The sequence below is a fragment of the Actinia tenebrosa genome, unplaced genomic scaffold (assembly GCF_029948245.1).
Source record: "Actinia tenebrosa isolate PJP-AT-01 unplaced genomic scaffold, QUT_ActTen_1.0 PGA_scaffold2__45_contigs__length_23673736, whole genome shotgun sequence".
Classification (NCBI taxonomy): domain Eukaryota; kingdom Metazoa; phylum Cnidaria; class Anthozoa; order Actiniaria; family Actiniidae; genus Actinia; species Actinia tenebrosa.
Window position 1 is genome coordinate 4,680,143 of NW_028292579.1, and position 24,977 is coordinate 4,705,119.

At 35.5% G+C, this 24,977-nt stretch overlaps 3 protein-coding genes across 5 annotated transcripts; 1 reads left to right on the top strand and 2 right to left on the bottom strand.

Moving 5' to 3' along the window:
* Nucleotides 1–1,070: 1,070 nt before the first annotated feature.
* LOC116289660 (VPS9 domain-containing protein 1) lies at nt 1,071–24,933 on the bottom strand. The gene is made up of 16 exons (XM_031696610.2): nt 24,728–24,933; nt 24,203–24,275; nt 23,221–23,313; nt 22,551–22,788; nt 21,961–22,057; nt 21,151–21,213; nt 20,442–20,494; nt 8,181–8,268; nt 7,497–7,582; nt 5,929–7,235; nt 5,213–5,342; nt 4,826–4,934; nt 4,200–4,305; nt 3,691–3,775; nt 3,328–3,432; nt 1,071–2,547 (listed from the first exon to the last, which is right to left on the bottom strand). The coding sequence occupies exons 1-16, from the start codon at nt 24,812–24,814 to the stop codon at nt 2,466–2,468; spliced, it is 2,802 nt and encodes a 933-aa protein (XP_031552470.2). The 5' UTR covers nt 24,815–24,933; the 3' UTR covers nt 1,071–2,465.
* LOC148909044 (uncharacterized) lies at nt 9,477–14,373 on the bottom strand. 3 transcript variants are annotated; one of them, XM_089033685.1, is made up of 11 exons: nt 13,350–14,373; nt 12,934–13,189; nt 12,733–12,845; nt 12,467–12,594; nt 12,211–12,345; nt 11,907–11,997; nt 11,609–11,779; nt 11,307–11,504; nt 10,805–10,962; nt 10,559–10,677; nt 9,477–10,263 (listed from the first exon to the last, which is right to left on the bottom strand). In XM_089033685.1, exons 1-11 carry the CDS (start codon nt 14,371–14,373, stop codon nt 9,690–9,692), a joined length of 2,967 nt encoding a protein of 988 aa, XP_088889811.1. In that variant the 3' UTR covers nt 9,477–9,689. The 3 variants fall into 3 exon arrangements, with proteins under 3 accessions (XP_088889811.1, XP_088889810.1, XP_088889812.1); XM_089033684.1 differs by having other exon boundaries at nt 12,458–12,594; XM_089033686.1 differs by lacking the exon at nt 12,211–12,345.
* LOC148909045 (uncharacterized) lies at nt 14,529–19,190 on the top strand. Its single transcript, XM_089033687.1, has 9 exons — nt 14,529–14,773; nt 15,781–15,939; nt 16,094–16,150; nt 17,151–17,204; nt 17,379–17,512; nt 17,734–17,862; nt 17,983–18,090; nt 18,357–18,534; nt 18,717–19,190. The coding sequence occupies exons 1-9, from the start codon at nt 14,737–14,739 to the stop codon at nt 18,854–18,856; spliced, it is 996 nt and encodes a 331-aa protein (XP_088889813.1). The 5' UTR covers nt 14,529–14,736; the 3' UTR covers nt 18,857–19,190.
* Nucleotides 24,934–24,977: the final 44 nt, after the last annotated feature.

Below are 24,977 nucleotides of genomic sequence, written 5' to 3' on the forward strand. Positions count from 1 at the left end.
GGCTTTTTTTCCTTTTTGTTGTCTATTTTATGATCTATATCATACGTTACTTTGTAAAATGCTCCCTTTTCGTCACCGAAAACTAGCCTGTCCACACTAAAATGAGCCCGGGGAAGGGGGGGTACTACCACCCCAACTTGGGTATGGGTGTGCCGCCACGACCTCAAAACCCTGACCCTATCCCAGACCTTAAATTTTGATTTTACATACCCTACCCCAGACTAAAACTAAGAATTGTACACCCTATCCCAGACTAAAAGACGGAAAATACGGTTTTACACTCGATTGCAATTAATATTTACTAACATTTATATTGTTTTTGTGTCGGCAGAAAGCGCAGCCTATTCGCCAGACAAAAATGACCAAATCGTTAACCCTATCCCAGACTAAGATGATATCCTACCCCAGACCCAAAAAACCATACCCTATAGGGCGGCACATACCCATATAGCAAATATAGGGGAGTACCCCCTCCCCCTCCCCCCGGGAAAATGAGCAAAAACGTACTCGTAGATACGTTCGGAAAGGATTCAGTCGTCATCTATGCATTCCAAAAACAGACTTGCAGGTATGAATGATCGACATACGCGTTTTCAAAAGCTTCTACTTTGGCATGTCCTCACTAAACGCATCGAAAAGTATGCGTTTTCAAACAAATTTATTAGTTTGGAGGTAGCCTTTATTGCATGTTATTTGTACTATACTCAAAGTAGAACACGAAAACAATCATTTTGTTCCTATATAATCTTAACTAAGGAGAATAATAAGTTCGTAAGATTGCTCACTTCACTAAGATGAAAGCTAAATGCGTAAGATTGCGCACTTGACTAATGTAGACTACACGAGTAAGATTGCGCACTTGACTAATGTAGACTACACGAGTAAGATTGCGCACTTGACTAATGTAGACTACACGAGTAAGATTGCGCACTTGACTAATGTAGACTACACGAGTAAGATTGCGCACTTGACTAATGTAGACTACACGAGTAAGATTGCGCACTTGACTAATGTAGACTACACGCGTAATGATCGTCACTTCACCAAGGTAAAGACCACTAAGATAGATGAATAGTTAGATAGATATTTTATTGAGTAAATACTAGGTAAAGACTAGACACGCAAGATGGAGGGGAAACATCGGGTAACGGTTGCTTTTTGCCGCTTTCTATTTAGAAATTTCGATACATTCACATAACATTCAACTTCAGAGGCGTTTATTGCACATGCGCAACGAGTTTCATATAAAATCATCAAAATGCAGATTATGAATATAACAAGTTACGCCACAGAAAAAGGTTCTAGTTCGTACACTCGTAAATTAATCAGCCACGTTTTTCAAAAACAAAGTTGCATTGTCAACAGAAGATAAGAAATATTGAAAAAGAACCCAAGGATATTATAGGAAAAAAGAATGGTATACGTGAGATGAAAAAAAAAACAACACAACAACAAACAAACAAACAGAAACAAAAAAACACACGAAATAAATAGATGTGTTTAGTGCTATTTAGTTTTTGTGCTATTTCACGGATGTACTGTTTGCTCTCTAATATGAGAAAACAAATTTGCATTAACCTTTCCATAAACCCTGAGTAGGACAATGATGTTTTATACAGGATATCATACTGCCCCAGAAAAGCTTTGTATATAAGTGAAGTGTGGGTTGACATTAACATATTTGAAGAACAAACCTTGATATCTTCAAGATGTATCACTCAAATCATATGAAAATATTTCAACTACTCATTTAATGTACAATCAATAACTGAAAATATTTAGATAGGGTTTTTTGAAGAAATAGAAAACGCGCGCGCGTGCTGTGTGCAGTCATAAAGCACGCGGGGTTGGCAGAATACGAGAGAAGTGTTAGAAGCACGACGCGTAGCGGAGTGCTTCTGGACACTTCTCGAGTGTTCTGCCAACCCCCAAGTGCTTTATGACTGCACACAGCACAGCAAGCAAGTTTCTTATTTCTTTTATAAAATACAAATTACAATAATAGATAGGAATGACGCAACGGAAAGTGCGGGCGCGTGCAATGTGCTCTCATAAAGCACGTGCTCCAAGCCAATCAGAACGCGACATTCATAACAGTTATTTTATAAAGGCGCTTTAAAGATAAAGGTTAAAGTAAAACACGTGGGACCATGATATAAACGATAGTGTAATAGACATAGTCCACTGTTTTCCCATTTGTATTTAGTCTATTATTTCAAATTTATGCTTTTCATAATGCGGTATTGGTTTTGAAATCTCATTTTCAGGCGGCCCCTTTGTCCTTCCTGATATTTTTAACATTTCTTGAAACAAATAATTTGTGGATTTACAATTTATTAATTTATAACTAATTTATAATTTCATTAGAATTTTAATATTTGACTAAACAAGGGGTTGATAACTTCATACAAAATCCCTCTTGGCGATTAGTCCAATGTACCCAGTATCGATGATCTTTTTGTTATTTAAGGGCAGTCCAAAGTGACCAAGTACGCCAGCGCAGTCTGGAGGGTCGTCAAGCAATATCCTTCTTCTCCCATCAAGTAACTAAATAGAGACAGATCTTAGGCAGTAAGTTTATCGGTCAAAAAAACTAAAACAAAAAACAAAACAAAACAAAAACAAAAACAAAAACAAAAACAAAACAAAACAAAACAAAACAAAACAAAACAAAACAAAACAAAAAACAAAACGTTTCCTTACTAATGGAAGTTGCCGTGGAGGGTAAAGCGCATGTTGGGGAGAACAAGTTCAAATATAGGAAGTGTATTATTATAGTGGTTGGTGTAACCATGACTGACTGAACAGAAAGCGCCTATATAATAAGATAAATAACAGTATTGCACGCCTCCCACTCAATCCATCATCTTAACCGAATGTGAAATATTTTAAAATGCCGCATGATTAAATGGTACATACGAGGTACCTCCAAGCAACGACGCAGATTTTGTGGATGACAAATAGCACGAATGCGGTTACCGTTACCGTAACGGTGATAAGTCCGAGCATTCTGATTGGAGGAGGCGTAAAGTCGAGCACTGTGATTGGTCCAACGCATGTCGTCAATTTCGTGTCGTGCATGATATTTGACATGGCAAACAAATTGATTATGTTGAATGAAATAATAGATTTACCTGTGCAGCCTTGCATTTAGAGGCTTCAGGCTGGGTTTATCCAGTCATGAACAAAAATCTTTATTACCACGCGAAAAATTAATTAGTATTTAGCTTAGGCGTGGTCATTGGGAGATATTCGTTAACTCGCTAGATAGAGTGAAGCGAAGGGAAGGGGAACGCTAAGAAGGACTTCGAGAAAGTCCGTACTCACCCCTCAGGGATGAATTCTTCCATGGCAATACACTCAGAGATAAGCTGCGCCATGCCACTCCTTACAATGACATAGCTAAATATCGGCAGTAGATCGTCACACCCACTGGAAACAAATCAAATTCACCTTTATGAAACAACTTGTAACCAAGATAGTATAGAGCGTTTTCACTCACGTGACAAGGCAGCCATATTGGAGTACCAAACAATAGAAACTTTCTACACAGTATTTGCATAAAAATAGAGTTCAATTCGCCGAGGAAATAAAATGCATTGTTTTTGTACCCCAACATGGCCGCTGTGACGTCGCATGAAAACGCTCTATCACATAAGCAGAAGTAGTTATAGGACTTTCTATACTCACATAGATGTTTCAGGACAGTGTTTTGGTTTTCCTTTACATTCCCAGTAGTCCTCCACACACTGACATATACCACGTGATGCTCGAACTATGCAAGAAACAAAAATTAGACATTGATATTTTTATATAAAAAATCGTGTGAGTGTAAAAAGCTCACGGGCACAAACGTGTTGTGGTGTAACCGTGATGGTGACGATGCCGACTGCGAGCAATATCATTGGATAAGCAGTGATCTTGCAGGATATCTATCTATTAAAGCTTTAGCTGTTGTGCCACAGCGATGGACAATCACAACAAAGCTGGGCTCCAACAATCCATTTGGACATAATGTTTTCCTATTTAAGACCACGGGTCATTCTCTAGAGTATCAATTTAAGGGTTGCGCAAGAGAGGACATGATCAAACGAATAATCTTATTCTCAAGAGCGATACGTGGTCTGACATGGAAAAATATTACTTCCAAGTGGATCTTGTCCATTCAACCTTAAAGATATGACATTACTCGTACTTACCAATGCATTCGACCTTTTCTAGTGGACAACAACAACTGGAAACCTTGTGAAGCTGTTCTACAGCTAGTTGGTAAGGGTATGTGTTACCACTAGCCTCAAGACATTCCTATATAGTTAAATAATCACAAAACGGAATGAATGGATGAATTAATGAATGAATGGATGGATGGCTGAAAAAATGGATGAATGGATAGATGAATGGATAGATGGATGGATGAATGGATGGATGAATGGATGGATGGATGAATGGATGAATGGGTGGAAGGATGAATGGATGGGTGGATGGATGAATAGATGGATGGATGGACAGATGAATGAATGAATGAATGGATGAAAGGATGGATGAATGGATGGATAAATGATTGAATGAATGGATGAATGAATGGATGAATGGATGGATGAGAGAATGGATGAATGGATGGATGAATGGAAGAATGGGTGGAAGGATGAATGGATGGGTGGATGGATGAATAGATGGATGGATGGACAGATGAATGAATGAATGAATGGATGAAAGGATGGATGAATGGATGGATAAATGATTGAATGAATGGATGAATGGATGGATGAGAGAATGGATGAATGGATGGATGAATGGATGGATGAATGTTATGAAATGGTCATACCTTATCTGAGAGGCAAAGGCGATCAATTACGCCCATGTCTGCAGGGGGGCTCTGGATTCTCTTTGTCATAACAGAACCAAGAGACATCTCCTTGTCAAAATTAACCCTCCTGAGGAAAAAAAACAAACATGCAAAAGATCATGAGCTAAGGACAGCATTATTTTTAAGAATCATCTTCTTTTCTGGTCAGAAAAATTTGATTCAACTAATACTTAGTGGATCAGCAGACAATAGCAAATATTAGAAGGAAAGCTGTGCATACAAATAATGTGCATCACTTGTAGCTTCAATTCTTCTGTGCTATCCTCTAACCTCCATAAAGCATCATCATCAACTCTATTCAACTACCACATGACAGCTCTTTCACTAGCCTCCCTAGAGTCGTACCTTAATACTCCAAGTAACAAAGGCCACAGTGGCTGGAAGAAAGGATACTCCACTGCTGCATAGCACTGATCATGACCTGTGGGTGTGGCAAGTTCTTCATAGGCCAAGATGATGAAACCTTTTAATTTTTCTGATGAAAGAATTCGAAAAGTCAATGACAAGTAAATGTCAATTTTCCTCCTTCAACCACATCATTAAGTCATAGGTATTGTATGGGCAAATAAAGGTAGGAAAAATTAGGTGGTATGTTGCAGGAAATGACCTATACAACTACTTCAAGAGGTTGGTGGAGGTTTTGTAGCATGTTGCACATACTTTGGATCATATGTAAATAACGTCATCACAGATGAAAACATGAAAAACAAAAAACGTGCAGTCAAAGCATAGGAAAATTTAGAGAGTCTATATTGTTGTGACCTTTCACTGATTGCATTTACATCACCCATAGTGCAGTTTGGGCTTGATATGGAACATGGAACAAAACCTTCAACAACCTTTTTTGAAATAGCTGTATATTCACCCAAAATTTGGAAACAATTGGATCTAAGGAAGCTGCTCGCAACATCATGATAGCTTGATTATATCCTGCAACTTAATTGTCCACTGTGGTTTTATAGCTTCACACACACATTCAGTTGCTACTATAGTGATCAATGTTCAACGTGCAAAAATCAATAATAAGGCATCAGACAATCGATCAAAGTAAAATTTCTCACCAAGAAAGAAACGCATGTCCACAAATATTTCATTCAACTGTCTTCTAGTATCTTCTAGATCCACTGCAGATGAGGTGTCCTTACTGTCATCACTGCCCCCTACATTTTCTCCACCATTATTCGATGGGTTTTCTGAAACATCCTTGAGCTCTGGTTTCTCCTCCTTTTCTTCCTCCCACTCTGGCACAGCTTGTCCTTCATTATTTTCTTCTGTATTGCTTGGCAATCCAAACCTTGAGGCCTCAGGCTCAGTGTTTGGAATCCTAGTACTAGTACTATTTTGATTCAAACTGTCTCCAGAACACTCTGTGGTGTCAGGTTTTTCATCATCTTCTTCATGCTCTTCATCGCTGCTTTCTGATTCAAACATTTCATCTTCAAGGCTAAGGAACTCTGATTCCAAATCAAAAGACTCCATTTTCATCAAATCAGTCTTTTTGGCCACACAACTTTTATTTGTTGAGTCAACAAATGAATCCTTACTGATGCCATCGACTCCAGAATCATTATCATCTACTGGTTTAAGTTCCAAGTGTTTTGTATTGCGTTCAGTGTAATACTTGCTCTGATTCTCAGAAGTCCCAGTAAATTCATCCTCTACAATTTGAGTTATTATATTTTCTAAAATGCAACTTATAATTGAAGTGATGCTTTCGTCGCTTGAAACTATGCCTTCTAGATATTTATTTTCAGTGCATGGATTAGCTGAGTTGACACAGTCTCTGCTCTCTCCAATATCATCTTTAAGATCTACTTTCTTTTGACTTTCATCAGAGTTGGAACTCCTAAGTTCATTTATATCGCTATCCATATTTGACAAATCATTCTGCATCGTTTTATCCAACTCTTGATCCTTATTACTTTCCACAATTTCTCTATCATTGGTACAGTTATTTGAAATAATGTTCTCTGCATTAGTGTTGGAAGTTGCACTTGATGGATCAGTGTCAATTATTTTTTTGTTGTTTTCCATATTGTTATCTTCAGCCTTAGAGAATTCTGCATTAGAACCATCTGATTCAAAGTCTTCTTGGTCAACAGGATCTTTGGAATTTATCCCATCATTTGATTCTGGGATGCTTATATTTCTATCTTCTAAATCATTACTTGCACAATGCTTAGTGCTTCCACTATCAACTTGCTCACTCCCTGACTTGGATAAAGTCTGAGAGCTGTCCAGTCCATTATTTGTGTCCTTAACTTGTTTTTCATTAGGAAACTCAACATCTTTGAGGAGGGGCAACAGCTTCATGTATATTTGATATTGATATTGAAGAAGAAATTGCTTCAGGGGATGGTCCTTTGAACTGCAGAAATAAAAAGCAAGTTGCTTAGAAAAATACTCACAGTAATTGACTTCTTGATCATCCATTTGCATTTTGTACAAATCTGTGTAACAGGTCACAGGCTCCAAACTAAAGTCCTTGTTACAAAAATCTGAAGTATTACTATAACAAGATCTGACTTAGATTGGGTGGGGGAGTCCTATGATATGATACCCTTGCGTATTTAATAACAACAACAACAACAATGATAATAAATAACAATAGGGTGTCGTAAAGCTTTACCTAAATATTTTGTTTATTATGTTGTTTATTAGGGCAGTGTCTTCAGGTGAATGTTTTAGCTGTTCTCTCAACTGTTGAGGCCACACCTACAAATTAAAACAAAATAATATCATAAAATTTATAAGTAATTCAATCCTTCACAGCTCAATTTGTGTAGTTCCAGAAATTATCCATACCCCCTCACCCCCTGCATGGAGGAATTTTTTCAAGAGCCCCCCCCCCCTGTAAATTCCAATTTTCTTCCAAACAAACTCTGTAACTTTGTTCTTCTCTGACCCCTCACCCCTCAGAAATTCCAAATTCTACTTTGGGGGAGGGTATAGATAATTTCTGGAACTACACAATAATATACCAGTTTCGTATTCGATGCATACCACAACTGTTTTTGAAGGCCACACACTTATGATATAAGCTTTGCCTTGTTTTTAAGTAAGCTGTTCACAGGATTTCAAAACATTTGAATGTATAATTTAATTTGTGCATTAATAACAATTAATGCACAGCTTAATTACAGTTGACTTGTGCAAATGATTTGGTCTTAAATGACACAAAGCCTGTAGAAATGAGTGAAGGGACTATAAAATAGAAGTGTGTGTATAAGTTAATTTGCCTTTCATCAGGTGAATATAGATTTGCTCTTACTAAACATTGTGTATTCAGAATAAGAAATTCATATATTCTCACCACATCTTGCTCATACTCTAAGATCTTTGTATATAACAGTCTTTGTTCTTGTTGTTCTTTAGAAACTGCCACATTTGAAGCAAATCTCCTGAAATAGCAAGTGTGTTACTATCATCAGTACGACCTCTATTAAATGACTACCTATCATCATCATCATCATCATCAGAGTTAAAAACACTTACTGAGAACTGAAATTAAGAAAACCATATATTTTACTATGAAATAGCTTAATATTTTGATTGAAGTTAAGTGTCAGTAACCTTAAATGCTGTTATAAGGACCCAATCATTCTCTCAAATTATAATGCTACACTTTTGGAGGTAAAGTACATTAATCAGTTGCATTATACTTTAAGATATGACTATTTATTTACCAAACATAAACACCTAATTGCTGGGTTTCACTTGAGTCGTCATCATTTCTTGTCTCATGCTGAATGTTCATCAGCTGAATCAAAAGTTTTTGATAGAATTCTTTCTGGGTGACAGCACCCCAGGTTGAGCATCTTGGTAAGATCTTGTCAGATCTTGCCAGATCTTGCAAGATCTGGTAAGATCTTGTGTAAACCCAAGATTTTGGCAAGATTTTGATAAGATCTTGCCAAGACCCTTTCAAGATCTTTTTATTTCTTAAAAAGAGATTTAACATACTAAAACTGCAAGATCTTGACAAGATCATGCCAAGATCCTGGCAAGTCCTTAACAAGATCTTATTAAAGATCTTATCAAGATCTTAACCAGATCTTCCCAAGATCTTGTAATGATCTTGCAAGTTGATTTGAAAATATATCCAAAGATCTTAACAAGATCTTCCAAAGACAGTATCAAGATCTTGGCAGGATCATGCCATGATCTTATCAAGTTCTTAACAAGATCTTAGTCAAGATCTCATAAAGATTTTAACAAGATCTTGCAATGATCTTGCAGACAATTTGAAAATCTTCAAAAGATCTTAACAAGATCTTCCAAAGATAGTATCAAGATCTTGGCAAGATCATGCATTGATCTTATCAAGTTATTAACAATATCTTAAGCAAGATCTTTTTGAGATCTTAATAAGATCTTCCTAAGATCTTGTAATAATCTTGCAAGATATTTGAAAATATATCCAAAGATTCTTACAAAATCTTTACAAGACTCTTGCCAAGATCATGGCATGATCTTATCAAGAAGCTTTTACGAGATTAGTTGTGATCTTTAAATGAACTTAATTGAATTTTCTCTAGAATTTAATTGTCATAATCTTTGCAAGACATTTAAAAATATTTTAAGAATCTAAGACAGCAACTTCAGCCAGTTTTATTTACTCCTTATAATATTTAATAATGATCCTCAGACTAATATCTTACTATCAGAGTATATGTTACATGACCACACTACTGTTGTGAAAATTACTGCTGAGGAAAGTAAACAAACAAGAATATAATATAGTCATTGTCACTTTAAAATAATATTACTTCATCTATTTTGCAAAAAAACAGTTCACATTTTAAGTTGAGAGCATTATATATTATTTACAATTGAAGTCTGTTACTGGTGTAACATAGGCAAAAATGAAAGGCTCATTCACTTTGACTAATATACATTTACATGTGATACTTGTACATTTGATAGCAAAGAGCTCTGGTTCAAGAGGACCAGACATAGGTATATGGTTACTTCCTAGTAGCTTAGCACTTGCATATGCCAAAACTGATGGATCTGATGGTGGTGTGATATTGACAGAGCAAATAGAAGTTACTACTTGACTATAAAGCTTGACTATTGCAATAGGTAATGATTTTACTCTTATATAAGTTTGTACCTCCCCATAAAAATATTCAGACTGGTCTAAAGAACGTAGCTGAACAATAGAACTACATGACTTCCCAGCCCTTTTGTAGGATCGTGAATGAAAAACGTTCCCATTCATCTCTATTCTCTCTGCATAGTTGTATTTTTCATTTACATCTACATGTACTAGGGAAAGGTTGCAAACAGCAAGTAATGCATTGACAGCATTAACTTCCTCGGCACTCATAGATTTAAGTTGGGTAGGCTCAGCAAAAGATACTGCACTCCTTTCCTGTTGACTCCATTTGAGCCTGTAGTGTTGAAAATTGAAAACAACATGCATTAGATTGTTAAAATTGCTTTAACTAGTCAACTTAGACCAAGTTCAGATGGCGTACTTTCCATGAGCTGTACTAAAAGTGGAATTTGGGTTGGCCCAAATTATGTTAGTACAGCTGTTTTATTCAAACACTATGCTTATTCAGCCATGTCAAATTTTCTGCGATTTAAAGTGATGTTACAAAAGTTTATCAAGTGATTTAATATATTAGGCTTGTACTTCTCAGGGTAAACTCTTTACTCTATAGCTACAAAATGTTTATTTACCTGGGCTTTGACAATGACAAGCTCTTGGAAAAATGCTTAACTTCCTCCCCGGCATCAGATTCTTGAAGCTGGTGGGTAAGAGGATAGATCTGTCTCTCCACCAAATAGTTGTTAGCCATCTAATCAAATAGAAGAGTACACATTAAAAAAATCAACACAAATTTGTATATAAAATTGCATAATTTATGAATTAAATTAAGCTTGTTGGATACTTTTTTAAAATTTTAATAACAGCTGTTTAGCTACCTGGTCTGCAACTCCTCTTGTCCCTTTGAAAGCAGTTAGCAGATGGGCAATCATAGCTTCAAATGCAAATGATGAATGTGTCCACAGTGGACCCATAATATGAACTTGTTGTTCCAAATGAGATAGACTGTGGGCATTGATTGTTTCACTTCTTACACCTTGAATGTAATCATTGACAAGCAAACAAACAAAAAGCTTAGAACTACAAGCACCCATACTTGGCTTTCATCACACAGTGGCCATGTTTATTCTCATGAGTGTAAACCGTTTTTGTTGAATGCTGTGAGAAGTCTCTAAAAATTGAGGCCTATAGGGGACCCAAGGGATTCAAGACCTATAGTTTCAACCTATATGGCCACCATGTGATAAAAGACTAGAATCCATCTTATTTAGGACTAACACTGATCCTCTAGGACTTTCGCTCTAGCATATCTTATTAATGAAAATAATTTTTATAATAATTATTGTTACTGGTAGTTAAAAGTTTGAAAGTTTGATATACCATAGTACTGTTTCATGAGGCGACAAAATGATTTAATAACAATTCCAGCAAATTCAATTTCATCTCTTGTTATTTCGTTCTTCAAGAATATCCATAGAGCAGAGGAGAGTAAAGCCAAATGATGGAAGTATTCTGGATTTAATACTCCTTTCAGGACAGGAAGACCAAAGTACAACAAGAAATGTTGAATCTCAGTAGCTGTGTTATGAAAAAGAAAAGCAATCATGTCTTTAATTAGTACCTATATACTGTATGCTAATTAATACTTCACCAAATTAAAAGAACATATTTTTAATTTTAACCTTTCCATCTTTTCAAGTTATCCAGAGTTCTAGGTTTTCTTTCCATGTCATGAGGCACTGCAATTGACTCTATACTTGTATTTACTTTCCTCTGTGAAGCCGGAGACAGGTAGAAAGGCTTATCCTTATTACTTGAATTTATCATTGCTGTTAGAATCCATTTACCAGTACCTAGAGTAGTGAATATTTATGGCACACGTATTAGTGATACCTTATTCTAATCAGTTAATTAATAATTAATGATTATGTTCATGCATGTGTTATACTTTTGCATTATTGTGCACGTGTGTACATTTACCTTGAAGAATGCAATGCATGTAATCAATCGGACAACCATCAGGAATGCTCATATGATTCAGAAGTATAGAAAAACCTTTCAACCCAAATACCTGTTTTAAAATGAACATGTTGGTAATCAAAAGCCTTATGTGCAAAGAATATTGAATATTAAGTGATGATGCATATTAAAAAGTTTTCCAAATTATTGTGAAAGTGCAAGAATTAATTATTGACTTTACACTACTTAATAATTTAAAAGATCTGTCATTTTTTATTTCAGCTAGAATTTATTTAATCATTGTAATAATTTAATTTTTACTCACACTAGCACCACTAGCCTCAGCTACTAAAGCATGAAACCGAGTTTCTCTTGCTGTTCTTCTCGTATACTTTGCTGAGAAAGGGTAAACCCTTACATTCCCTCTTATTGGTAACCTCAATCCTGGGTGAAAACAAATCTGCACAAGAGTTATAGTATTAATATTGTCCAAACAGCTAGACATGGCTACATTTTGATCTTTCAAAAAATGTATTGTCAATTATATTACATTGTAATGTATTTATATTTACTTGACTTACTGAGCAACCAAACTTTCCATTAAAAAGCTTATGAAGAAGTATAAGGGCCTTTCCAGGAAGGTCACAAATACAGCAGTGTAAATGCACCTTGAATGTCAAGAAATCTCCTCCGGCAGTGCACTCCAGACCTCAAAATGAATGTTGAAATAATAACTTAAGTTTATCATAACTCATTCTTACATAAATGTTCCATATCTATTCTTGCAGCTATTTTCATTGAAGTAAATACTGCATGTTAGTCATAGGAACAAAGTATGAAAACATACCATCTTCTGCTAACTTTGAAATTGTTGTTAAAGTAGTCTGTAGGAAGGCATTAATGTCAGGTTTCTGGGGTCCATACCAAAGGCCAAGTAGAAGTACATTCTTGATAGAATATCTAAAACCAAATTTACCAAATTTTAAGGAGAGATTAGACTCCAGACAAAGGGAAGACATCAAGACTATACTCATATATACTCTCATACCTCTTATTTGGTGGAATCTCCAAAATTACAACATATAAGGGCCATATTGAAGAGTTAGTAGATTTGAAAACTGGGGCTCCATCAGTACTTAACATCAAACTGATATGGTGGCTGGTTCCCTCTGGATCTTCATCATGAATTGTTTTATAAAAGTCTTTATACGAAGAGCCATCTGTTATGTCTTTGTATGTTGCTGATTCTTTAGAACATTCCAACCGTTGTCTTTCGCATGAAGCCAGTATATCTGAAGTATTTTCTGTAGAATACGAAAGAAAAAATGCATCCACATTAAAGTACACTTACTAGTTAATTAGAAACCCCTCTCCCACATGATGAGGATAATGGGAAACTCTATGCCTGCTTCAACATTTTTTTAACAAATCTTTCTAAAACGATAAAATAAGATGTTACTTTACCTTCGATAAGGATCTTTAGCTGAGGTTCTAGAGGTATGTTGATAAAAAAAGCCTCATCCTTCGTGGGATTCCTATTTGCAACACGATGTCCTTTCTGGCACGCCACAGCATTATCTTCTAATGTTTCCTTACAGACCCGACAAAGTCGGGTTTTCTTTAAAGTAGAAATTCCAGGCAATGTCCGTTTTAAAAGCTCCTTATATGTCTTGGGAATTACATCTTTGACGTCATCTGGGCAATGCAACCTTATAAGTGTGAGTAAATCATTCTGTGCTTTGCGTGAAAGTTTGTATTTCCGTGAGAACTGTAGGATTAGGACGTAACTTGCGCCACGAGTTAAATTCGAATTCTCACAGATTATGTCGTCGAAAATATTCTTACTATTTTCATCCCTAGATGCATCTAGAACATCATCAGATCTCGATTCATCACTAGAACTTTGCTCATCACTTGAACTGCAGGTTCCAGATTCAACATTTGATTCAGAACACTGCGAGGAGGATTGGCCATCAACATGATGTTCAATATCAAGCTGGATTTCTTGATCGGAATCATAGATGGATGACGAGCAGACAACACTTTCATCATCTTGGTACTGTTGCTGATGTACTTCTATTTCATTTAACATACTATTCTCATCTTCATCAGTGGATGTATCCAGTAAATAAGAGTTGTGTAATAGCTTTCTCGGGCTTCTCTTTCTTTTTTTGTAACTAAACAATTCATCTTCACTACTCGTACCACTGTCGTCATCGTGGTGATTCAGATATTTCTTTTTTTTTAACACGCCTATAGAATGACCTTCGTCATCACTGGAAAATAATGGATATCTGGTAGTTCTTTTCTTTCTCTGGCAGTCTATTCCATCCTTGTTTTTCAATGGAGTATTTTTCAATGGAGTGTTTTTTAATGGAGTGGTATCAACACTAGTTTCATCATCAGAAACATCGTACTCGTTATCAGTCCCACTGTCAAGATTTGCACGGCTGGAATCGCTCGATTCTTTATCTGAATCCGAGTTCATGCTTTTTTGGGTGAGTATTGTGCTAATTCAAAGTCATCTTTACATCTAATATTACTTTCTATAAGAAAATGGATAAACTTCGCTTTCGATTTATGTAATCTTTCGTGTCAACCAATATTTATCGTTCCCCTCGCAAATAATCTACTGTAAATAGCGGGGAAAATGTCGCACAATCATTGGTGCGTTTTAGCCAATGAAACGCGACGTCATACAAGAAACAATTTCATTGGTTATCCAATGAAACGAGAAGCCATCACGTGCTCAACTCTAATATAGGACGTCAAAAATTACGCACACGTGCTTTCATCGACGGAAAAAACTTCTCGCATTACAAAACTGCTTCGACCATTTATCCACTTCAACATGACTTCAAGAACTGTTATGAAAGAAACAAGCAAAGGTAACAGATTTTCAAAAGCGTTGAATGCAGTGATCTTCTTTCTTAAGAATGCCGTGCTGATGCCTAGCCGTTTAAGATTTTCAAAAGCGTTGCATGCAGTGATCTTCTTTCTTAAGAATGCCGCGCTGATGCCTAGCCGTTTAAGATTTTCAAAAGCGTTGCATACAGTGATCTTCTCTCTTAAGAATGCCGCGTTGATGCCTAGCCGTTTAAGATTTTCAAAAGCGTTGCATACAGTGATCTTCTTTCTTAAGAATGCCGTGCTGATGCCTAGCCGTTTAAGATTTTCAAAAGCGTTGAATGCAGTGATCTTCTTTCTTAAGAATGCCGCGCTGATGCCTAGCCGTTTAAGATTTTCAAAAGCGTTGAATGCAGTGATCTTTTTTATTAAGAATGCCGCGCTGATGCCTAGCCGTTTAAGATTTTCAAAAGCGTTGCATACAGTGATCTTCTCTCTTAAGAATGCCGCGCTGATGCCTAGCCGTTTAAGATTTTCAAAAGCGTTGCATACAGTGATCTTCTCTCTTAAGAATGCCGCGCTGATGCCTAGCCGTTTAAGATTTTCAAAAGCGTTGCATGCAGTGATCTTCTTTCTTAAGAATGCCGTGCTGATGCCTAGCCGTTTAAGATTTTCAAAAGCGTTGAATGCAGTGATCTTCTTTCTTAAGAATGCCGTGCTGATGCCTAGCCGTTTAAGATTTTCAAAAGCGTTGCATGCAGTGATCTTTTTTATTAAGAATGCCGCGCTGATGCCTAGCCGTTTAAGATTTTCAAAAGCGTTGCATACAGTGATCTTCTCTCTTAAGAATGCCGCGCTGATGCCTAGCCGTTTAAGATTTTCAAAAGCGTTGCATACAGCGATCTTCTTCCTTAAGAATGCCGCGCTGATGCCTAGAAGTTTTCAAAAGCGTTGATTAGGATCTGTCTGAGTAGAAATAATTTAAAATAACAGATTGTATTGCGGTTAATTGTAGTAGATATTAAAACTATGATTCTATCAATTACAGTTAATGAAGACCGGTATTATCTGATAGTGTTCGATGATAATACCTATTCGGTGGCAGACAGAAAGCAAGTGCTCTGTCCGGACATAGACTTGACGATTGGGACTAAAGTAAAAGTAAAGAGCGGCACGCGAACGCATATTGGAAATTTAACAAATATTGGTAAGAATATTCCCATTGCTGATTTATGAAAAGTTAATAATTGGAGACTCAATGTGAGGCATTGACTAAGACATACTTGCATGCATTTTAAACCCACAATTTTTAAACGATTTGTAAAGTTCTTTATGATCCTTGTTTTTTCTTTGCATTGTAGGTCCAAAACGTGATCTAGATAGAGTGGCTGCTCTACAATTTGGCAAACAATTACCAGGTAAAAAACTCTTTCTTTTATCCATTGTTGATCGAGCCAACAATATTTGTTGTGAAAGGAAATTTGGGCAATACACATGAACAATCAGAGTACAGTGTATGTCACCACGTACGCACAGCAGTAAACTGCCTTGGTTTCCCTGCTTAAAGTGGATATTAACAGAGGTTAATATGAATCTAAATCTGTAGGCGGGCCAGGATGGGAACAGGAAGTTGAATTTAATTAATCTATTGATCCATCATATGGCGTTTTAGCACATCAATGTAATATGCAAACATAATAAGTAAGGACGCTAATACTTAATTAGTGCGTTTAATTAGCTGAAGCACTTTCACTTAGCTTGCGATAGGAATAACACACCGAACTACCGCTTTATAGAATTTGTCCTGCCCACCACTCCACTATAGAGGTAGTCAAAAGTTAATTGTGTAAATAAATTTTTATTTTTTTTCTCTAAAAATATATAGTCTTTAATCAATAATTAATAATAACAATAATCTCTAATCAATAATTAATAATTTTTAAATATTTATACATTTTTTCAAGATTGTAAAAAACGAATAGAATTTGTCCATTATTTAAATATGAATATGTTAATATATAATACTTACAAAGAAGAAGGAATTATAAGATGAAAAAACTGACTAATAAGGAAAATTGAAATATATATTAAATATATAACTATGTATCTTTATCTAAAAATCTACGTTAATAAGCTAAAAATCTAAATTTATAAAATGGCGCTTCAAAGTTAATTGTGTAATATTTTTGTTTTCTCGATGTTGACTTATTATTCAGGGGAATAATAGTAAATACGTTTGTAACAATATAGACTTAGGATTTAAATATATGTATATATAATGTTTTTTATCTGTATGTTCATAGTATTGAGTTTTATGTTAATAAAGACTACCTGAACCCATTCCAGAGTCTAGTGTGATTTAGAACTGAGAACTAGTCTTAAAAACAAGTTATAGAGTGTTTTTTTTAATTATTGTAGCAAATGAGAAGACTATCAAGAGATTAAATAAGAAACCGGAGGTTAGAGAAGATGGTAAGAATAATAACTTATTTTTAAGTCTTCTAAGATCACAATTGTTGTGTTTGCATTGTATTTTTATATGTTTTTGTTTAAAATAAACAATCTAACTGAAATCTTTCCTTTGATATCAAAATAAAAAAGGAGACATGTCCACCATATCATTTGATGCATTTTTTTCCGTTACAGCACCTAAACCAAAAAGGAAACTTATTGAAGTGGAAACAGAAAACGAAGAGTCAGATAGTGATGATGAAGAGATTGATGAAGCAGAGAAGGAAAGAGAAAGGCTGTATTCGCTAGTTTCGAATTTGGAGGATGCGGTAATTGCAGAAGCTTTATACACCTATTTCAAAAATCATTGTCACAGCCAAATAACAGTGCAAAGTCCTTTAAGACTGTTAATTTTCCTGTTCTTTCTTTTGGATTTGGCATAAAGCAACAAAATGTTCTAATTTTATTTCCTATTTTCACTTGATCCAATTCCTGACCTCATTAATTTTTGACAATTTTCTGAAAATACTTTATTTTGTTGAACTTGCAGCCCATTGCCAACATTCCTAAACCTGGCTGTGAGTGCAAGGTGCACATTGCAAAGCTCATGAAGGAAATGTCAAGTCTGAATCAAAGGATGACTGACTTAGAGAAGGCTTTGAAGACAAAATTAACCAAGGCAAGTACATATCCAATTGTTACAACCAAATGAAAGAGGATCTCAACAAGAAAACGCATCTAAAATCAGGCTACAATATTAACATAAAAACTTGGGGTTTTTTTTTAATTTTAAACTTAGAATGAGGGAACTCCAGATAGGTCAAGATCTAGTGCTTTACCTCCAAGCCCTTCAACACCAATGGGATCATTAAAGGACCTATCAGATGCCTCTGCTCTTCAAAACATTGTAAGTTTCTAACATAATAATTTTTCCCTTATTTATATGAGTAGTATGTACCTGTTGAATCAATAGGTCACTTTAGAAACGAGCAGGCGGGATTGTGGCAAGTTTGAAATTTGAACCTAATTAGCCAAAACTCTAAAGTTCGGATGGCTTTAAATGTTTGTATCTCTTGTTCCTCCTATGATTCAAGCATTAATTCCAATGTGCTAAAATTTAGGAAATATAGGAAACTAGAATCATATTAATATATATATTGTTTATTTTTACAGGAACACAATGGCATAAATCTGCTTACATTGAAGGCACCTGCAAGAGAGCCTCACAAAAATGCCCTGAGGTTAATGGACAAACTTTTTTCAGTGGAAGAAATGAGTCAGGGGATTCTGTTTGCCTCAAAGAGGTCATCAAAGAAAGAATTAGACCAAGAGAGAATTGGAAAAATGTTAGGTGAGTACCTTGAAAATGTAAAGCAAAAACATTTTTGTTCACAAATAAAATACTGAAATGGTGTTTCTCCAACATTTTTGCCATCCAAATAAAAAATCAAAATGGGACTTAAAGAAGTGAAAATATATATTTTATAATATCTAACAAAATAATTTTTATTTTTCTTTGTTCTCTTTTTTAAGAGGTGCTGTATGCAAATTATGGAAAAGAAAAGATCCAGAAAATGCATCAGCATGTTGTTGATGTCTGTAATCAGAAATGCAGAGATTGTGCACGCAAACTACAGATGAATCAGAAAGTGGTAGAAAGCAATGATGAATAGTTCTCTGATTTTTATTATATTCCTGAATCGAAACAAAGCAAATAGAGGGGAATGGTTATGAAACCTGTTGTAATTGGTTATTGTTCACTTTTTCCAAGCGTGACCCTGCACAATCCTTTGTTTTACCATTGTTGGCAATGGCTGAGTGAACATTAGACCAAAATCTTTCTTTTGGCTGCTAGTTCAAAATAATTAAAGATTTATAAGAGATATTTGAATATTCCTTTCGACAATCCCATCAACAAAGTTTATGTTTTCTTATTTCGGATGAGCATAAATCAAACATTGTGCATGGTCAAGAACTGTTCAACATCAAAATTAAGCGAACAAAGGCCACCCTATGACAATAGTTTCATAACCATTCCGGTCCCCTCTATTAACTATGATTGAAATATTGCCTAGCTGCAATAATCAAGTTTTGAAAATATTTTTACTTTGAGTTTTCCATTTTTTTTTTTTTTTTAATAAGAAATATTATCGTAATTAGCTACATTAGTCCTCTGGGAAATTAAGGTTTTCTTCAAAAATAATTATGCAATGTGGTTTTTGCTGTTCCTGACCAACACAAATCACAGATAATTTCTTTAAGTGGTACATTATATGCATACTCATGTAAATTTTTGATCTTAATAATATTCCAATTTCTTAAATCATGCTTGAAGAAGATGTATTTTCTTATAGCAATATAAATAGAAAGAATGCAATTATGTACTATTTTAGACAGCAACAAAATTGTGTAATTTATCTATTATTCTTGATTCTGAATTTTTTTCAATTAAAGTTATTCTCGATCAAGACCTCTTATAAGTTTTATCCTTACTTAGACAACTCGTTTACAGGATATTTTAATTTAAGTGCTACAAATCAATCTTTGAAAGATCTAATTGGCATGATCCTAAAGCCTTATGGTGTAAGTCCCAATACCAGGGACTCTGAAAGATCTTACCAAATCCTGGAAGATCTTGCCAAGACCCTAAAACATCTTACAATACCCAGGAAGATCTTGTCAAGGCATTGAAAAAACATGTACATTTCTTGCAAGATACAGCATAAACTTGCCAAGATCCAGTAAGATCAGGTCTTATTTTGGCATGATCTTACCGAGATCCTGCAAGATACTGCATAAACTTGCCAAGACCCTGTAAGATCAGGTCTTATCTTGGCATGATCTTACCAAGATCCTGCAAGATACTGCATAAACTTGCCAAGATCTTATGTAAGATCAGGTCTTATCTTGGCATGATCTTACCAAGATCCTGCAAGATACTGCATAAACTTGCCAAGATCCTGTAAGATCAGGCAAGATCCTGCCTGATCTTACAGGATCTTTGCATGATCTTGGCAAGTTTATGCAGTATCTTGCAGGATCTTACAGGATCTTGGTACAAGATCTTGCCTGATCTTGCTTAAGATCTTTGTTAAGATCTTGTAAGATTTTTATAAGATCTTGCAAGAATCTTGGCAAGATGTTCAACCTGGGACATGGTGGTCAGTGTTTGACCACCATTTGGAGCAGATAATGAGATTTAGACTACTTTTATCAGCTGATTGAAACCCAGCAATTGCAGATTATGATTTAACATACCTGTTTGCTTCAATCTGAAGTCTCTGTTGTCTTTCCCAAACTTTCTTTCGTATCTAAACATCTGATGTTAATCAAATAATTTTCAGCTAAAATATGGTCAAATGAATGTACTGTTATAGAGCATCTCCAGCTTCAGGTAATAAATTTGTATAATGTGCAGTAATTATAAATTAAATAAAATGTAGACAAAAAAACTTTAATTTTATTGTATCTTCAAACAACCTCTGGATTGATAATCAAAGTCTGGAGAGGGCTAATGGGATTCACATATGGTATTGGAATATTTTAAAAACCCTAGAATCAAGTGAGAGACCCTACAAACACTACCCTAAAATTAAAACATGGGATGCTGATTGCTGATTAAGGAGCAGGTGAAGCTAGGTTGGTTAGTGGCCTCGGCCTCCAATGCTAGAGGTACGAGATTTGATCCTCAGGATGTCCACCTGTGTTTTTATTTAACTTCTCTCTGTTCTATGTAGCGTTATAATCTGAGGGGGTAAAGGGTCCACCCCGGAGCACTTCATACATGAAGCTCTGGATCGGTAGAATATATTGGGCAACCACTCCCAGAGTTATCAAAGGAAAATATTTGCCTATTGCACTATTTGTCTGGAATCAATCCACAATCTCTTCCTCCCTCCCCTCTCTCTTTCTCTCTTATATTTGTACCATTAGTTGTTTTTTTCCTTTAAAATTATTTCAAGGATACAGCCTCCTCTCTTGCTTTTGCTATTAACATATTTTCTGACATCTTTCTCATGGTGCTTAGATTCTGTGTAAAATGATTAAATTAAATGTCGTTAATTTGATTGTCCCCAACAACACTTCCCCTTCGATGTTATCAAGCCCTGAAGCGACCTTTGGGTGAATCATAATATAAACTATGAATGTGATAATGAGTTATGTACTCCATTTAGTAATACTGTACAATATCGATACATCTGATGCATAACTTACAGTGTCTATCAAACCAGTGAGATCTCGATCACAGGGGGGGCAATGTACTATTTCCCTGCCAAATTCACAGGAATCTCACATTAATTTATTAAATTTTGGTGCCAAAAGCAAACTTTTTGGAAGGGCAGGTGCTCCACCCATGCCCCCTGTGCTCCCCCACCTCCGTGGGGGGGGGGGGGGGGTATTCTGCCAGAATTTGGGTAGGGGTGTTCTGCTGGGATTCTGAAAGGAGTACCCTGTTTATGAGGAAAAAAAAATCGAATTTGTAGACCCTGTTTATGACAAAAGATATAATTTATTGCACTGAGTTCCTGTTTCAATTATCATGTCATCTCGCGTATCGTTTTTTTAAGACCATAATAACCAGTTTCGGTCAATACAAAAGTAGAAACCCTGAATATGACAGGAAACTCAGGAAGAACTTGGAACTTGAAATTGAATACCCTGTTTATGACAAGAAGCTCGAAAAACCATACCCTGTTCAGCGGATCATCCCCGTATAGTCCATATATAGGAGTACCCCCCCGGGCCCTACCTATGCTAGTGTATCAAACTAACAAACCTTATCAACAGCATCCCTTGAGAACCTTAAGTTAAGACCTGTGATCCTCCTGTCAGTTGGCGGCCTTGATAAATTACTCAGGCTTTGTACTGAACTCCTTTAGAAATCAAACATTAAACACAGATAGACACATATTTTAAATAGATCTTATTAAACTCATTAATAATTCATGAGGAAAACACAACAGAAATCACGACCGTGAAGAGTTTTGTAAATCAGATACAGAATCCCGTCATTTGCATAAACTTTAAGAAGGATTTTCTTGGCCAGATTCACTTTTACCTTGAAAATTCTAGCGAAACACAAAGGAACTAACCTAGACATTTGATAAGTAATCTACAGTATTCGTGTCCGTGTTGTATCCAATATACCGGATACAACACAGCCACTCATACTGTATATATATTATACATTTTTCATTAGTTAGGCTGCTATAATATATTATTATCTGTTATCTAATAATAATTTATCTTTAAAAAGTCTTCAATCTCAGGCCGAATATTCTATACTTGCAAACATGATCTGTGCTTGAATTACAAGTTTATAAAGTAAACAAAATATGGGTTGCTAAGTAACCAGGTTGTACTTACACACGTGGAGAGGATGGTGGTGAAGGAAGCTTTAGTGGTTTACCCCGATACTGAGGAGGTGTTGTAGATAAGCCAGGATTAGAAGGGTCAGATGGGGTTCTTGTATAACCAATACCTGGTCTTGGTGGTAATGAATGTGAATGCTTATGCACATTGCCAGTTGGAGGAGTCAAGGTCTGATATAACTGGGTATTAGGAAACCATGGTGATCCTGGTGGGCTGTTTAGAGGACTTGGACCTGTTAAGATTGAAATGTGAAATCAACAAATTTTCTCTGCAGTCCAAGCTTATACTTACTTAATTACTCAACCTTTACCAGATTAAACTAGCTCTTTATACAATCATGTAGTTATTCTGGGAAATGTGCATGTATTACCTTTAATTCATATTGACTTATATATTTATATTTTATTTCTAATTATTCTTTCTTGATATGTTGTCAAGAAAAAACTACCCGCAGGCAGATCAAAGCTGGTGTACAGATAGCTAACTGACTGAACTGTAATTTAACATGTTGGGCTTTGCAATACAAGGAGAGCCCATACAATAACCTTGAATAAAGAGGGAGAAAAACACCAAACTCTACTGACATGTAAAGCCCTGCAAAGTTACTAGACATCATCTTATTACATTATAGTGGTAAAGCTTTCATGTCATTTTGAATACATACTCTCTGAAGAAATTATGTTGAGGGCTCTTTCTTGACATTGTTGAATCAGCTTAAAAAGCTTGGCTACATCTTTATTGTAGACAGTCCGCAGGTCTAAGAGAATAATAAATAATTGGGATAACATGTTCAATATTAGACAGTTTGCATTAATAAGTTACATAACATTATTATTACTTTAAAACTCTCTGTGCTAATAGTATATATAAGGCTGTCAGGTCCTGTAACTTTAGGGTGTGGAAAAGGGGGCAACAAAATTATGATTTGCAAGCTGCAGAGTGAATGTTGTTCATAGTACCTCTCAATTACATGCAAAAAATTTGCTTTGTTGAAAATAGTAGATAGAACTTCTATTTTGTTTAAAAAAGAGAGAAAACTTATTCCATGAGTGGGTGGTACAGTAGTAATCACCGTGTAACTTGCTATGCAGCATAAGGCTGTCAGGTCACCCAAGCCCTCAAAAGGAAACCACTTCAGAAATATAGAGTGCCTTGATATTGATGAAGTTTCAGCTTACATATATATAGAAAATATTAAGAGAATTTACATTCATATTCATTTTGTAAATTATATAAGCTAGGCTGCTGCTTAGTCCTTTTTGTTCCTTTATCGCTGTCTTCCACCTCACTCTCTTCTCTGCTGTTTCGTTTGCCTTTTCCCATGTGATGTTTTTCACATAAGAAACATCGTTAAGACACATAATAAACTATTAATCTTTATTCTATAAAAAATATAAAGTTTTTGAAGATTGATGACTAAGGACAAATTTTAGAAGCAAATTTTGAACTACAATGATTAACAGCTATCTCTGTGCCACAGGGATCCCAAACCCAAGAAACCCTAATTCACTTATACCTAGGGTGGTAAGTCTGTGAAACAATACATGGCAAATGAATGAGAAGTCCATTGTTTTTATACTACTTCTTGCTTTTTCATTTGCTATATTTTTTTGTAGCAAAATTATTTAGAAAATATGCATCATTACCTTTGTCCCAGGCATTGTCTTTAAGGATCTGAGAAATGTAAATACAACAGCTGAGGTACTGGCAGTATGCCTCCTGAGAAACAAGTTATTCAATCAAATATGAGTTATGAGTATTATTGTAGTTGGCAGAATATTAAGGTTATCTCCGGCCAGAGTAATATAATTTAATGTACGACATTATAATAGTGGAGATCGGTTTCCAGGTATTTAAATTGTTCATATTAAAGGTGTTATTTGAAGCATTAACTAAACATTTAGGACTTATTTAGATCTAGATAACTGAGAAGAAACAGGCAGGTTCAGTTCCACCATAGTTATCATAGAGACTATAATATTAATTATGGTTTTTGCGATTGAAGTAACCGTCTAGTTTGAAACTCTTATCAACCAATTCCAAAACAGACAACTTTTAAAAAAACATCAAGGACAAAAAAGGGTTTACTAACATATGTTTTCAGCTGTTTCATTAACTTTTTTAAAAGCTGTAACAACTTAGAGTGTACGTACTGCAAGCTGATAGTTTACCTTACTCCGATTTTGCGAATCAAGTCCTATTGCGTCCCCAACCATTCTTAGTACTATCGACATGCTTGCTGAAACCCCCTCCGCCATCTTTGCCTCAATTAATTCACCGCAAAGTCATGAGTAGTGCGAAAACGAAAGAAACGGTCAAATAAAGTCAACTTCCTTTTCAACATTCTTCTTCTTCTTCCCGTCCGCCATGTTTACTAAGCGCCCGTAAAGCCACAAGGGACAACATAAGTTTTTTCTATCG